The sequence below is a fragment of the Macaca nemestrina genome, chromosome 11 (assembly GCF_043159975.1).
Source record: "Macaca nemestrina isolate mMacNem1 chromosome 11, mMacNem.hap1, whole genome shotgun sequence".
NCBI classification, from domain to species: domain Eukaryota; kingdom Metazoa; phylum Chordata; class Mammalia; order Primates; family Cercopithecidae; genus Macaca; species Macaca nemestrina.
Window position 1 is genome coordinate 87,737,691 of NC_092135.1, and position 16,728 is coordinate 87,754,418.

General features: G+C 38.0%; 2 protein-coding genes across 16 annotated transcripts in view; one reads left to right on the forward strand and one right to left on the reverse strand.

Moving 5' to 3' along the window:
• Positions 1-1,980: 1,980 nt before the first annotated feature.
• On the reverse strand, positions 1,981-16,100 carry LOC105468224 (ORMDL sphingolipid biosynthesis regulator 1). 4 transcript variants are annotated; one of them, XM_024788630.2, is made up of 5 exons: positions 15,580-15,702; positions 14,719-14,853; positions 14,123-14,303; positions 7,210-7,361; positions 1,981-3,568 (listed from the first exon to the last, which is right to left on the reverse strand). In XM_024788630.2, exons 3-5 carry the CDS (start codon positions 14,294-14,296, stop codon positions 3,433-3,435), a joined length of 462 nt encoding a protein of 153 aa, XP_024644398.1. In that variant the 5' UTR covers positions 14,297-14,303; positions 14,719-14,853; positions 15,580-15,702; the 3' UTR covers positions 1,981-3,432. The 4 variants fall into 4 exon arrangements, with proteins under 4 accessions (XP_024644398.1, XP_011716616.1, XP_011716617.1 ...); XM_011718314.3 differs by lacking the exons at positions 14,719-14,853; positions 15,580-15,702 and adding an exon at positions 15,955-16,100; XM_011718315.2 differs by lacking the exon at positions 14,719-14,853 and having other exon boundaries at positions 15,580-15,699.
• The window catches only part of LOC105468226 (PMS1 homolog 1, mismatch repair system component), a 90,337-nt gene continuing 89,544 nt past the window's right edge, over positions 15,936-16,728 (forward strand). For 9 of the 12 annotated variants that reach the window (XM_071073066.1, XM_011718320.3, XM_011718319.3 and 6 more), the window contains exon 1: positions 15,936-16,269. The gene's annotated coding sequence lies outside the window, so the exon portion shown is untranslated. Of the gene's footprint in view, positions 16,278-16,728 lie in introns of all 12 variants that reach the window. The other 3 variants (XM_071073067.1, XM_011718318.3, XM_071073068.1) reach the window with 2 other exon arrangements.

The window sequence follows — 16,728 nt, forward strand, 5'->3', positions numbered from 1 at the left end:
GGAATTACTCTTTTCTTTCTATCCTGTTAGAAAGACTATTAAATTGCACTGGTTGACACTGGGTTGCTCCATTTGTATTCTTCATGACTAGCATAAGGCTATTTTTATGTGATACTTACTGATGACATATATAATATAGAAGACACAGGAGAAATATACTGCATGAAAATCAAGATTCAGCTTTAGCTAGAGAAGATGAATCAATAAACTAAAATCTAACAAGATGGAGTTCTATAGGAAAAATGTCTTAAGAGTTTGGTTTAATAAATCAATTTAATATGTGAAGGGTAATCATAATTTAACAGCACTATATATTGAAGATTAAAGATTTTAGTGACATAGTGAATCAGTGATATGTAGTTGTCAAAATAAAAAACTAAAGTGGTATTAAGCAGTGTTAAAAAAAAAAAGCATCCAGAACAGGGGAAGTGGTACTCTTTCACAGCATATCTGATCACCTCTTGTATTTAACTCTTGTGCTATATAATAAGGAATAAACTGGAACTTAGAGCAGAATTACCAGGATAGTGGGAGAAATCTGAAACCATATCATATCGAAAATGATGAAGGCTCTAGTAATATTTATTCCATGCTGCTGACACAAATTTAAAAGTTATCTTTAAATAGTTGAAGAGTTATGTAAATATTAGATTTTTGACTCAATATACAACAAATTGTAAATTCCATTACAAAACTAGAATATACTGTCTTATAAGTCCTCTTCTATTAATATTATTATTAAAACAGAACTAAACAGAAGGGTGGTAATTAATGAAGATTTAAGCTAAGGTAGGGGGCCCAGCAAGCAGATCACTTGAGGTCAGGAGTTTGAGACCAGCCTGACCAACATAGTGAAATCCCATCTCTACTAAAAATACAAAATTAGCTGGACGTGGTGGCACACACCCATTATCCCAGCTACTCAGGAGGCTGAGGCAGGAGAATTGCTTGAACACGGGAGGCAGAGGTTGCCGTGAGCTGGGATCACATCACTGTGCTCCAGCCTGGGAGACCAAAAAAACCCGGCTCCAGCCATCTCAAAAAAAAAAAAAAAAAAAAAAAGTTAAGGCAGGGGGTTGAATTACATGGTGTCCAAGGGCTTCTCTAATTTAGCCTCATATAGCTCTATAAGCTAATTCACATAGGTGTTAGTCAAGGAGATATTATTATGCCCCTTAGGATCTTTATAATTCAATAGACAGTAGTACCATAAACCTAGAACAAGGATGGGGGCAGGTCAAAGGGACACAGCAGTCAACTTGTAAGCACTCCTAATGGTCAAAGCTGGAGGACAATTTGAGCAACAAATCATAATGGATTATATAACCCAAAGAATGAAATATCCATGAGCCCAGAGTATAAGTGATTTAATAAATAAGTAAATGAGGGAGAATAGACAAATCTTCCTTATAAAAGATTCCAATAAATAATTATAGAAGGAGTAAGATAAACAGAAAATCATCACTAGAACTCCACAGTAATAATTGCTGCAAGAAAGATCCACCAATGAATGCTAAAATTAGTGGCATTTCTGAGCTCATGACTCCTTAGAAACTGCCATTATGTCTCCTGACTTGAAGCATTTATGGCATGGCAATTTATTTTGTTCCAAGTAATAGTCATTATAGATTTTGTTTGAAACTGGAATGTAGCCATCAAAGGGAAGGGAGTTGGTTTGTCTTGTTTACAGACTATCCTCAGTACCTAACATAATTCCTGTAACAGAGTGGGCCCTTCAAATATCTACCGAGTAAATATTTTTAAAGCATTGATAGGAGAAAGCAGTGAAGAAAGCATGTGTAAGAGGGAGACTTCTGTCTCTGAAGTATGTTAAAAAAATGTAAGCCTTTTGAGATGAACTTTAAAATAAAGAAAAATGAATGTTTTTTGTTACTTTAATTTTACAAATTCAGTTGCTTAAAAATAAACTTGAAAAATGTCACTTTAATTTTGATGACTAAATTTGGAGAGCTTTTGAAATAATCTTACACCAAGGAAAAATTTTATTAAATTATGGATCACCAGTTATTTAAAAATACATGGGAAAAGACAGACATACAAAGGTAGTATCATACAACTGATTTCTAAACTCAATACTTTTGAAGTACAAAACAATGATCATTACCCCCCAAAGTCAGTTTACTGACACGAATTGATGTTTAAGTTGGTCTATAATTCTTTTCATTCAATTATGTTTATAAATGTTACTGAATTTTTAAATTTTGTCCCATATCTGAACTTGGTTTTTTTTGACAGGTTTACTTCTCAAAGTAGTATATAGTTATTTCTTGCAATTAATGTCAGCAACTATAGGAAGCTTTCCTAAGTCACAAGAATTCAATATGGTTGCTGTTCTGGAGACAGTTACCATTTTGGGCTATATATACTAAAACCCACGTATTCAAAGGCAAAATATTCATGGGCAAAATATGGGGGTTGAGAGCAGGAGAACTAAGAAAAGAAAATGTTATCTTTTACTGCAGACCTGCCAAAAAAGACTCCATTACTTACTTTGGTACTATTGCTAGAGACGTCATTTCTGCCACAGGTTGGCTATATGGTTGTTCTTTTATATTTCCTTTTTCAAATGATGACAAACTTTGCCAATTAAATAGTTCAACCAAATAAGCAGACACCTTTAAATTACCATTACTTTTCAGTTGCTTGAAAGAAATAAATTATTTTCTTAATTGGTTTAGCAGCCTTGTGTCTGGAAAAGCAGTAAAACCCGCTTTGTTCCAAAATTAGAACACTGACTCAGAGGCTGCTTGTCAGATACTTGGCTATTTTCTATCACCAATCAGTCACAAAGGTGAACCTCCATGAACTCTGTAATGTAATAAATGTAAAAATGGCCTCACTGACCAATACACAATATTGAGCCAGCAAAACCAAAAAAGTACCCTCATAAGTGAGAAATGGCTTGTATAAAACAAAAGGATATACATCCTCTTACATAAAACAAGAGAAATATGTATAGTAATAAAAATAATCTTTAATAAACTTGTATAGAGATGATTCCGGTTTACATGTAAGTCTGCTTTAACTAACCATGGCTGAATGATTGGAAATGTTCTTTTCTTAACACAATGCCCATTCATTATAAGTTAAGCTGGTCCTAGTTTTTTACAAATCTCTTATTTCCTTGAATTTATCTACTACACCCTCACTGTGATGCCCTTGAACTTATAAGCTGGGCCTGCCCAGCCTGCTTATAAAGCCCCTCTTCAGAAATATACCAGATGTATTAAACAGAGGCATCATTTAATGGAAATCTGCACTTCAAAACAGCACTTGAAGGACCAACCATTGGCCCTCCAATGTAAATACTTCTTAATTTCACATTATCACAGAAACAGTGCAGTTTATAACCACTCCTTTCTTATAAGAAATTCAGCAGCTGTAAAATGTTTTGTTCAGTTTCAAAAGATTTCAATACTTATTAATTCCAAAGATCCGAACACCATGTAGCTGTGGCATTTTGGGAATTAGCACACTCAGGAGAGAAGCTGTGTTTAGGATGAAGTGAGTTGGATCATACTTCGTATAGAAACTTGCCAGAAAATATCTGTAGAGATAAAAGTTAAGAATATATATAACATCCAAAAATAAAATTACTTAGAACTTAAACAATTTTAAAGGTAGAAAAAAAAGGCCATTAAAGCATAAATACCTAAAAATAAAACTATTTCTGAGCACTAAAATAAAAGGAACCATTTTAGTTTGGCCCCAAGTTTTATCTCATTAGGAACTAAAAAATTTGTTTAATGGAGGTCCATATTTTCCATTTCTGTAATTGTATTACATACATTTAATAGAACACATTGCATCCTTTAAAGCAAGGCTTTCAAACTAGGGTTCATATGCCCTCTGTAATTACAGGTGTGGTTCTGTATTTCCATGTATGTTTCTGAGAGAGATCTGGATTCAAAGCATTCATCTTATTCTCAAAAAGTTTTATGACTCACAGGTTAAAAACCTCTACTGCAAAGCTCCGAAAAATGGGGTTTTAGTTCATTAGTACAATTCCTATCTTTGAAGGAAATAAATATTTAGTTGCCCTTTTGATGTTCTCATTTTCATACTGTAGTTGATTAAGCAGCTCTGTAACCAGTTTAACTGGTAACTTGAAAGACACTGTTGTACCATTCCAGCTGCTTTTTAATAATCAAATGCATGTATGTTTTTGGATATCCAACTGAGAATTTGTTTTAACAAGCCCCAAGCCTAAAGCACCTTTAAAACCATAAATCACCAAGTCCAGAATGTTTAGTTTCACCTACGGGTATATCAAGGTGCAGACACATCATCTGATTACTAACGGAATAATACAGATAAGATATAAAGAATAAAACATCATGTCTTATTTGTTCATAACTAAGAAGTTAGTTTCTATTTAGGTGTTTATTTTTGTAGTACACAGGGAAAGTATTCTAAAAGTCTTTACTGACATTAGTTTCTCATAAGGGAAAATAAATATCTTGTGTAATATGGTTAGAAGAGAGAAGCTACTTCCAAGTATGACAAAAAATCACAGAGAATTTTATACATTTTTAGAACCATCTACATTGAGAAATCCTACAATCTTCCACCTATTTTGCAAACTAGTCAGAATATTCTTTCTCGAGTGTAAACCATATTCAATTCTGAAATTCTTTCTTCCTGCTTTCATGTATTTGAAGACTAAATTTATACTTCCTTTACTGAACAAAATAGGACATCACTTGCATTTAGCAAACTCATTTCATTTCCCACCATCATTACAGGTTTAATCTATAATCTGGGATAGGTTAGAAATAATAAATCTTATAATGGGTTCTTTTGACTATAACCTAGCATATGTCCCCTTTTTGTCTTTTAAACGAATTTTGTGTGTAGATTATATGAAAATTACTTGCCTCTTTCAAAAACTTAGACAACCCTCTGATGGTATGCAAAACCCAGGTGGGAATCAGTGTGACAACATTTATTTGCCAACAGCTATATTGGAAAGAGACCTGTATTACAAGATAGTAGTTTAGGGTGTAAACCTGAGCTCTTAACTCCAACTAGGTGCAAGATAATGCATTTGAGTCTGTTTCTTTACCTAAACATCTGGAATATGGTGGCTCATGCCTGTAATCCCAGCACTTTGGGAGGCCGAGGCAGACGGATCACCTGAGGTGAGGAGTTCAAGATCAGCCTGGTCAACATGGTGAAACCCCATCTCTACTAAAAATACAAAAAGTAGCTGGGCATGGTGGCACACACCTGTAGTCCCAGCTACTGGGGAGGCTGAGGCAAGAGAATCGCTTGAACCTGGGAGGCGGAGGTTGCAGTAAGCCGAGGTCACGCCACTGCGCTCTGGCCTGGGCAACAGAGCGAGACTGTCTCAAAAAAAAAAAAAAAAATCTGGAATAACATTCCATGTCACACCTACCTGACAAATAGTTAAGTAAGAAAATGTGAAAGCACTTTGAAAAGTCTTAATGCTATATAGATGGCTTTAATGCTATTTCTTCAGTTAAGTAAGCAATTTAATCAGAATATTTGAAATCATACCTGTTGGTCAAAAATGTATTTTGAGAAATATGGACACTGTACACAGGTACATCTCAGTTGACCTTTTGTGTGATAACTGTGATTAAAACTTCAGAATGTCAGGCGTTTTACATGTATTATGATGCAATCTTCAATGTTTTACAGATGAGAAAACTGAGCCTTTGAAGAAAATGGCCAAAAGTCACAGAGCTTCAAAGGGGTTGAGCCAAAATCCAAATTCAGGGCCATCTGAATAACCAATATTTTTGTTATTACATGCATGCATGCATTCATTCACTTATTTATTTAATAAATCGGGTCTTACTCTGTTGCCCAAACTGGAGTACAGCATGTGACTGGAGCTCACTGCAGCCTCCAACTCCTAGGCTCAAACCATCTCCTGCCTCAGCTTCCCACGTAGCTTACGTTTATTTTTATTAGACCTCACTGACACTTTTCTTTGAGGTTAATTTTATATGGGACTAAACCAGTTCAAAATTTCCTCAAAGGGCTATAAATTAAGGAAAAAGGACCCCAATATTTTATGATCAGTTTATTCCTTTCACTTGAAAAATGTCTTCCCTTACTTAAATATCTAAAGCCTATTCTCTCTTAAGTTCTAGCATAAGGATTTCCAACATCCACCTCCAGGATGTCTTTTGTGCTACGCCAGGCTGTGCTGACACTATCATGGATATTATTATGTTTAAGCTAGATGGTACAGAGTATTAAGATATATGAGCAATACCTCTATTATGTGTAGGCCACTGTACTTACTGTGGGATTCAAAGCAATCCATGCACTTATAAATTCTTTGGAGAGACAAAATAAAACATATATACATTTTTTTTATTTGTCAATTATACCTCAATAAAGCTGGGGAAAAAAGGAAGCGGCATTTCAGGTAGGAGATATGATTTGAACAAAGACAGAAATAGGACTACACATGAAATATTCAAGAAATGCTGCTTAGAAGGCCAGGTAGGAGTTGGGTGGGGATAAAATATTTACATCAAGGGAAAATGGGGTAAGAACTATTTTCTGGAAGGTGCAGAACATCAGATAAAAGAAAGAAATTAGATACCAGATACAGGTTACATGCTATCCAGGTAGATATTATCTCATTTATTTCTTACAGCATTAGTATTGAATTAGGTATCACTAGCTAGAATTTTATATATGAGCAAACCAAGCTGGCTGAATGATATATATAGGACTCCACCCAGGTCTGTCCTGTAATGAAAGCCTGACCTCTTTTTTTCGAAACCATACTCTTTCCCAAGGAGTCTGAATATCTTAATAGGTTAGGTGGCCAGTGAAATTCTTCTGATTGTCTAAATCATTGCTTAGGGAGATTAATCTGACAGTGCAATATAGAATATGATTATGTATTTTGTGTCCTTATATGAAACCTAAGAATGGGAGCTGGAATACATTTGACCTCTATATCCTACATGTCTAGGTGCACTGATTAGCATGTAATATTGTCTTCGTATGTACTGACTGAAGTGAAAACTAATTTATTATCAACTTGTTAAAAATTCTGTCTATAATTTATATTCTATCCGAGGTGCCACTTATTGATAGAAGTTTTCAACAAAATGCTGTTTCTAATTCCAATTCAATCTGATGAAAGGATATTTTCCTCTTATCCAATCCTCCTCATACCTAAACATTTCTGCCACTTACAAAATTATTGGAGAAATTGTGAAAAACTTCCGTGAAGATGTAAACTGTACTCCATAGTCCAGTTGTTCCCAATGAGTTAGGAGCCTTGCTTTACCCTGGTCAGGAGTTTCGAAAGGTGTTCCTTTCACTGCATGCAAAAATACATACATCCCCTGGAAAACAAGCAAGGGGGTAGAAATGAACAATATTAAATACAAAATTAGTCTTTGTCAGTAGCATTAACAAGGTTCCAAGCTGTTTGTGAGAGAGTGTGGGATTTAGCTGAGTTCATTTTGCGCTTTCAGATAATAGTGAAAGGCTGTGGCCAGTTTCATTATAATAAAATAGAACTTTCTAGGGTATATAAATTATTATTAAATGAGAATTTGTAAAAGGTCAATTGAAAGTAACCTGTTTGCATTTCTTTTCATTAAATTGAAAATAAGTATCAGTGTAGCTTCGTATCTTTACATTCAGATTTTCCTACACTTTTCCTATTAGGAAATAGGATTACTTTTTCCCCAATGTACAGGAGGTTTTTCTTCAGGGTATATTAGTAAATTTGATGATACTTAAAAAATGATGAAGACATACAAACTAGTAGAAAACAATAAAATGATTAAAATCTATCGGGAAAAATAGTTTTGAGATATTTAATATGATGACTGCCTTTGCCTTAATAGTTCTCTTCCAAAGCAACAAAAATAGTTTGATATAATAGGTATAATGTTCCACTCAATTCCCTTTTTAAATCGCCATTGTGCCTCAATAGTGTTTCTTCTGAAGTCAGTTTTTAAAACTCAAAGCAAATAACATTACTAAAAGCCATTCTGTCAGATCTGTCAGATCATATGAAACATATAACATTTTTATTAATAGTTAGGATAGAATAAAACCAATATATAGTAGATCTGGTTTCCTTGAGATTATGATACCCATTTAGACTGATAGGCAGTGTTTCATTCAGGATCACTGCTTGAGACACTGTAAAAGGATAATGCCTAAATATTATCATGACACAAAATTTTTCCTTCTAAACGCCACAATGTGATGTCATTTTTCCTACCTCAGCTTTTAATGATTATGTAGAAAAATTATGGATTTGAAATTTTGTATGATACCAAGTTAACCAAGCCCTTCCTTTCAAGGCTTAGTCTACTTCCTAGTTTTTCCATTAGGCAATTCAGAAGTCGTTTAGCTGCAATAACACGTAAGCTATGGAGGAAAGGACTCATGTTCAATTGGATTTAACCCACCAAATATTTAATAAGTGGCTTATATGTACAAGACACAGGACATACACGCACATATGAAATTGAATGAGATGTACCCAAGCCTTGGAGAAATTTAATCCTCTAAGAGATGGTAAGGAAAAAAAGATATGCATAAACAGCTAGAAAGTAGGGCAGAAATTGCTATCAAAGGTACAATCAGAATACTCAGCAAATGGCAGGGGAGGGAAAGGTTCGTTGTTGCTGTGGCAAAAGTCTTGATGCTACCTCATTAATTACCTCATTCTTAAAGGTTCAGCTCAAATAACAATTCCTTAGGAAAACCTACCTCATTAGTAATAATCAATCTCTTTTTTATGTAGTTGTATACAATTTTATTGAAAATACGATTACAGTACGGTATATCGTGTTAGAGTTGTTTGAATGATGTTTGTTTTCCCATTAGCCTGAATACACTAGGAATAAGCACGGGACACTGCAAGACATTAGACACTGGACACTTCCAACATTAGAAATATTGGAAGATGACATTATGCCAAGGAGTATTTATTCTGTAAGCACTACAAAACCATTTTTATATGGGCTTTAGAGTGAATTATAAAACAGAAAGTATGTTTTCAAATTCTCAGGGGGTATAGGACCCCCAAAAAGTTAAGAACATCTGTTCCAGACCACATACATATTAGAAACTAAAAGAATAATCATCCTCTCATTATTTCCTTCAAACTATATAGACTTAACTAGTGTTTAGAATATCGAAAGTTTATTTTATACATCTTTTCAGTGAAAAATAATAAAATCTTTATCTGGCCATATATCTTCTGCCCCAGTATTCTTTTTTAAATTATTTTTATATAAAAATGTTTGTGATCATTATTCCTACATTAAAAGAATTAGGGAACAAAAGTATGTAGCTCATGGCTAGTCCTTACTAATACCTACTGAATCAAAATGAATCATTCATTTTTAAAGCTGGGCCAAGAATCTTGTGAAGCATAACCTCTAAGGATGAGGTAGCACTTAATAAAACAACCACTGTAGGTTTCTTTCAGAAAGGCAAATACACTATTTTTCTAACTGGGTGTAACAATTAGGTCCATTTTCTCATTTTTAAAGGCATTCAATATATATTTCAGATTTTTAATTGGTTTATTGTGGCTATCTTCAAAGGAAACTTAAATTTGGAGTCATGTAATTGCAACTCCTATGGCTAATTAAGTTTTTAGTGTGGTGAACTAATAACAAATAAATCAGAGGTTTGCTTTCTATACAGTGTTAATTACCAATCATTTGTCCATGGTCAACCAATTTGAAACAAGGTTAGGGGGTGGTAGTGGTGCAGGGATGGCTTCTAAAATATACTTAATACATGTGCCATTGGAGAATGGAAAAGACTAACTTGGCCAGGTGTGGTGGCTCATGCTCAGTACTTTGGAGGCCAAGGCGGGCAGATCACCTGGGAGTTCGAGACCAGCCTGACCAACATAGTGAAACAACGTCTCTATTAAAAATACAAAAATTAGCCAGGCGTGGTGGTGCACACCTGTAATCCTAGCTACTCAGGAGGCTGAGGCAGGAGAATTGCTTGAACCCAGGAGGCGGAGGTTGCAGTGAGCTGAGATCACGCCACTGCTCTCCAGCCTGGGTGACAGTGAGACTCCGTCTCAAAAAAAAAAAAAAAAAGACTAACTTATTCAGCAAACATTTAAATAAGTCTTTAGAGATACAAAAATTAAAACATAAAGAGATAAACTGCTAATTGTAAAACAATGACAACCACATGATAAAAGAATGCAGCATGGGAGTTGTGTAGATTCCTGGAGGGACAGTTTTGCTGTAGGAGAGCAGGAAGGAGGGAGGGGTATTAAAATACTAGAGAGGGCTGGGCATGGTAGCTCACACCTGTAATCCCAGCATTTTGGAAGGCCAAGACAGGTGGATCACCTGAGGTCAGGAGTTCAAGTCCAGCCCAGCCAACATGGTGAAACCCCACCTCTACTAAAAATACAAAAATTAGCTGGGTGTAGTGGTGCATGCCTGTAGTCCCATCGATTCGGGAGGCTGAGGCAGGAGAATCGCTTGAACCTGGGAGGTGCAGGTTGCAGTGAGCCAAGATTGTGCCACTGCACTCCAGCCTGGATGACACAGAGATACTCCATCTCAAAAAAATAAAAGTAGGCCCTGAGTGCCATGGCTCACTCATGCTTTGGGAGGCTAAGACAGGAGGATCACTTGAGGCCAGAAGGTTGAGACAAGATGGGTAACATAGCAAGATCCCCATCTCAATCAGTCAATCAGATGAGCATGGTGGCACACACCTATAGTCCTAGCTGAGGGAGGCTGAGGCAGGAGGATCACTTAAGACCAGGAGTTCGAGGCTGCAGTGAACTATGATCATGCCACTGCACTCCAGCCTGGGTAACAGAATGAGGCCCTGTCTCTGTAAAAAAAACAAAATGGCTGGGTATGGTGGCTCATGCCTGTAATCCCAGCACTTTGGGAGGCTGGTGCAGAAGGATTATGTGAGGCCAGGAGTTCAAGACCAGCCTGGGCAACATAGTGAGACCCTATCACTATTAAAATAAAAACAAATTAGCCAGATATGGCGGCATGTGTAGTCCTCAAATTTCTTGGGAAGCTAAGGTGGGAGGAGCTATGATCACGACAGTCTCTTAAAAACAAAAGAGTACTTGGTCCAGGTGAAAAGAAAATATAGTAGAATAGCTTAAGCCAAAGCAATAAAATGAGAGCAGATGATTTTATTGCTAGTGTACAGCCTGTATTTAGAGATGGTTGAGATAAGGTGAAGTCTCCTTGTTTCTGCACTGTTATCAACTGGTCTTATATGTCACACAAGAAACGTGGATTTTACCATGACTGCAGTGGATAATCACTGAATGACTTAAGAGTATGACTTGAGCAAGCACGCATTTTTAAAACATCACTCTGCCAAGTTGGAATGCAGAAGGGTAGAGAAGCATCAAGAAGACCATTTGATTTATCCGAGTAATTTACTTGTGGAAAAAATGAGGGTATGGGGATCAAGTTGAGAGTAAAGCAGTAGAAGGCAGTGCTCTGAGCAAACTGGATATGGAATATAAAGGAAAAGTTATCCTAAGACTTAGGTGACTTTGTATTCTTGTTTGCATTGGATGGTTCTGATTATACCTATTCTCTTGTAGTAGTTATTACCAGAGCTCCATTTTACTCTCTAAACAGTCTGTTTGGACTATACGTTACAGGTTGAGTATTCCTTATCCAAAATGCTCGGGAGCAGAAGTGTTTCAGATTTTGGATTGTTTTGGATTTTGGAGTATCGGCATATACATAATGAGATATCTTGGGGACAGGGCCCAAGTCTAAACATGAAATTCATTTATGTTTCATATACATCATACACACACAGCCTAAATATAATTTTGTATGGTTATCTTTAATAATTTTGTGCATGAAATAAAGTTTTGACTGCATTTTAATTGCAACCTGTCAGGTCAGGTATGGAATTTTCCGCTTGTGGCACCATGTTGGTGCTAAAAAAGTTTCGAATTTTAGAACATTTTCTATTTTGGGTTTCCTATTAGGGATGCTCAACCTGTGTATTAATTGCTTTACCATTAACATTTAGCTGTCCGGCTTGGCCTTTAGAAAAGATTAGTGGTGAAGTCAGAGGAGCAGATTGTGGGTGGTAAGGGACTAATCAGGAATAAGATAAGTTCCATTTATACTCGTTTGGTTTAAGGTGCAAGGTAATCTGGTGATATAAATAAATAGGAGCATCCTTATTCTACAGGTAGAAACTGAAAATATAGGTAGATGAAGTAACCTAGGTAGAATACATAGCATAAGAAGAGATGAAGAAAAGAACCTTGGGAATAGAAATATTTAAGAGAGGAAAAGAGAAAGTAAGACTCCATAAGAAGAAAGAGAAGGTCAGAAATACATGCCGGTGAAAGTGATCCTATGGAAGCCAAAGGAAGTTTCAACAAAAGGGAGATGATTAGTGCAAAATATTTCAGAGAAGTCACTATTTAAAAGAAAACATCTTTTGCCCTTACAAAGTCTATCACATAAAATGGACTAAATGGACACGTATTTATCATGTCTACCAGCACATCATTCTTGTCCTCCTCCAGTCAACTTCAAATATACTCCAGAAGATAGAAAATAAATATTATTATTATTGTTATTATTTGAGACAGGGTCTCACTGTCACCCAGGCTGGAGTGCAGTGGCACAATCATGGCTCACTGTGACCTCCGCCTCCCAGGCTCAAGCGATTCTCCCACCTCAGCCTCCCGATTCTCCCATCTCAGCCTCCCGAGTAGCTGGGACTACAGATGTGCTGCCACCATGCCCGGCTAAGGTTTTGTATTTTTTGTAGAGACAGGGTTTCCGGTTTCACCATGTTGCCCAGGCTGGTCTAGAAATCCTGACCTCAAGTGATCTGCCTGCCTCAGCCTCCCAAAGCACTGGGATTACAGGCGTGAGCCACCGCTCCTGGCCAAAATAAATGTTAATTTTAAAAAATCAATTTCTCCTGTTTTCCTGTCTTAATGCTTTAAGTTAATTTTAAAAAATATCTTTCAACAAATGTACTGCTAAACTGGATTCAATTAAAATTTTCAAGTAACTATTTCCTCCTTTTCACGTTATTTTAATAGGCTATTAAAACTAGAAAAGTCACTGTCAGGATTTTTTGTTTTTGTAAAAGGCAATTTCCAGGGCTGCATTATATGGTCAGTAGAGTCAGTCAAAACTTTGCTACTCTGTTAGCACTAATACAAGAGAGTGATACTCAACAAGCAGCAGCTAAGGCACCATAAGATCCTGAATCACATAAGATATGATTAAGTTCAACACTTAAATACTGAAACAGTAAAGAATACTTATACAATTTAGATAGATAAGTTAACAAGGATTGAAACCAAAATGATCTATTTTCTAGATTTTATACAATGAGAAAAAAAAGTCTTACTTAGAAAAAGGCCCAGTTTTGAAATAAAGTGTGAAAGAAAAAAGAAAATTCTATCCCAGATTAGAATTCTTCAAAATTAAGTCTTATATACTAAAAACCACTAAACTATACACTTTAAATGGGTGGATTTTATTGCATGTGAATTATATCTCAAAAAAAGCTGTTAAAAAAACTAAGTTGTACATATCACAAAACCTTAAGCTTTTTTAAAAACTGTGTTTAAACACACGTCATAAAGTTTACCATCTTAGATGCTTTTTTCCTTTGAGACAAAGTCTCACTTTGTCACCCAGGCTGGAGTACAGTGACATAATCTTGGCTTACTGCAACCTCTGCCTCCCAGGTTCAAGGGATTCTCCTGCCTCAGCCTCCAGAGTAGCCGGGACTACAGGCATGTGCTGCCCCGCCCAGCTAATTTTTGTGTTTTTAGTAGAGATAAGGTTTCACCATGTTGGCAAGGCTGGTCTTGAACTCCTGACCTTGTGATCCACCCGCCCTGGCCTCCCGAAGTGCTGCGATTTTAAATGTATAATTGAGTGGTATTAAAAACATTCATATTGTTGTGCAATCATCACCATTACCATCGACATCCACAACTCTCTTCATCTTGCAAAACTAAAAACTCTGTACCCATTAAGCAATAACCCTCCATTCCTTCCGCCCCTTAATTTCTGGCAACCACTAAACCTAAAACTTTTAAGTGTTTAGTATAATGTGAAATTCTTACCAGATTATGTATAATATTTGTTAAAGTCCAAGCAACAGGAACACTGAAGAAGGGAATGCTGAGTAAGACAATATGAAGCAAGCCAACTCCCAATGCATATGTTAGCCACATACCCCGGCTGTTCATGACACGGGTATTTGGATTCACTTCACTGTGGGCAACTCCAACATTCATGTTTGCTCTATAGGAAAGTAATAAAATGAATCAACACTGATATAACTGGCAACCTAAACACCCCCAATTCTGACATGACAAGGTACATGTGTTAGGATGATTATTTTTTCCTAGTTATCTTGAGGTAGCACACAAACACCATCCGAAATATGCTACTTGTAGAGATGCTGCTGACAGCAGTGAAGAATCGTCAACATCTGACTTTATGGTAAGACAAGACTTATTATCATGGTTCTAATTTAAAAAGTAGTTAAAATGCCTTTCCTAAAGTTTGTTTTCTAGCATGCTGTTTTACTAAATAGGAAAATTCAAACTGAAAGAGATAACCTACATTTTCTTATATCATGAGAGCAACGTGAAAAGCCAAAAGCTAAATTTACCAACATAATAAATTTATATTAAAAAGAAAAAGCAGAACTCACCCAGCCAGTCTGTCAAGTAGCCAGACTCTTATATCTGACTTACTGTATCCATAAAGAATAGTCAGAGTTCAGATCACTTCTTTCTGAATACTGAATGTGGAAGGTACATGCCGTTGACATAATGTGGTGTAAAATCTACATGGTCAAGGGATAATGTTTGTTTCTCAATTTTGTGATACATCTAGGTGAAAATAAAGAGTCTTCTGAATATTTCTCTAGTCAATTAAAAAACTTCAGTTTTCTTTCTTCTCTTTAAAAAAGTTTTTCCCATCTCCTTTCCATTTAAGATGGACTCCAAAGGAAGAAGTGATAATAGTTACCAGTTCTTTTAATGATGGTGTTTACTTGGGTCTAAGAATTCCTTAAAATAAAACTGTCCTGAAGAACACCTATCATCCGAGGGAGGGGGAAAACGAGGCTAGATTACATTTGGAACAGTTGTGATTTTAAAATACACAAACGCTTGTATTACGGAGTTAGCATACGGAGAGGAACTTCTCTTTTCCCCATCCAGCAAGTGATTCCAGAGTATAATGCTCCTTCCCCTCTAGAGACGCACAGAACAGGCATCAAGGGTTAAGGGGACGAAAAGTTAGTTACACTAAGACCGCGAGAGTCTCCAATTTGTATGTGTAAATCCTTCGTCTAAACACACATCATTTATCATGCATTATTTTAAACTACTTAGAACATGCCAACACTCAAGATAGTTTTCCCACGTTCCACAGGATGGAGGCCTGAAATTTACATCTCAGCTGGAAGGCAAAGCTGGTGCGGTACTCATCCTATTCCAACCAGAAAACCTTTCCCCAGCAGGTTTGCCGCGCTGCCCCGCGACTGGTAAACAATGACCTTACAGACCGTGAAGAGGCCGTCGGCTCTGCCCTCGCCGGTGCCTCCGGAGACGGCGACCCGCAGCGGCCCCTCAAGGGAGTTCCCCCTGCCTGAGCCCTCTGGGACAGAGAAAACGCAGCAAAGGCCGCCGCTGCTACCACCTCAGCACCTCCCCCAACCCGCCCCTTCCTTCTCGCAGCCGCACGTCACGTCAGGACCCTGGCAAGACAGCGAAGATTTGCGTAGGGGACGAGCCTCTGAGGCCACGGCTCGCACGGCCACGCAGGGCGCCGCAGATGCAGCCGGACCTCACTTTTCCCTCTCAGGACGACCCTAGGCCGCCAGCAGTTCCCTACGGACGAAGGAGACTGTACAGCGTCCGTCGTGTTCGTGCCCACTTACCCGCCGCCCCACTCCCGGCCGCCGGCTCGCAGCAGGACCAGCCGGGCTGCTACGGCCGCGGATACACGCCCTCAGGCCGGGCGCTGCGTAGCTTGCGGAAGCGTTCACAGACAGACTCGCTGCCAGCGGATTGGCTGCGAGCAGCGCCAATCTTACGTTCCCCCCGGGCGAGACGGGACTAAGTGCCGCGCTCCTTGTACCCGCTCTGCCGCGCGCATGCTGGGTGCGAGTGCGGGGTCGGGCCTGCGCTCCGGGTGAGACGCTGGCTGCTTGCCGCTGGTGGATGGTAATTGCCTGCCTCGCGCTAGCAGGAAGGTAGTGTGGTATGACTAACGGGTATTTATTATATTCTCGAGGGCTTGAGGGCCCCCATCTCCTTTACTCGTCCTGGTCCGGGCGCGAACGCTGTAGTGCAGCTAAGGGCGCTCCCCGCGGGCGGGAAGCGAAGCCGGGCTTGCAGGCGCACACACGTGGAGCGCGTTTTCTGAGCTGATCTGGGCTCGGGGTGTTCTGGCTTGGTCTTTGTTGCGGCCCATTCCCAGACCCTTCTGGGTGCAGGACTTAAAATTTGTTGTCCAGGCAGCAAATTTAACCCATGGCAACTGTAACTCATCTTGTGAGGTTGGCGGTTTATAGTATTCTATCCTGTGGCATCATACAAGGGGTGCAAGTTAAACTCTTTAAAGTTAATCACGATGTTTGCTCGTGGCCTTCTGGGTTTATCCGTACGCCCAAGACAGGCACCTGTATTACACATACTGAGGAAATGTGGAT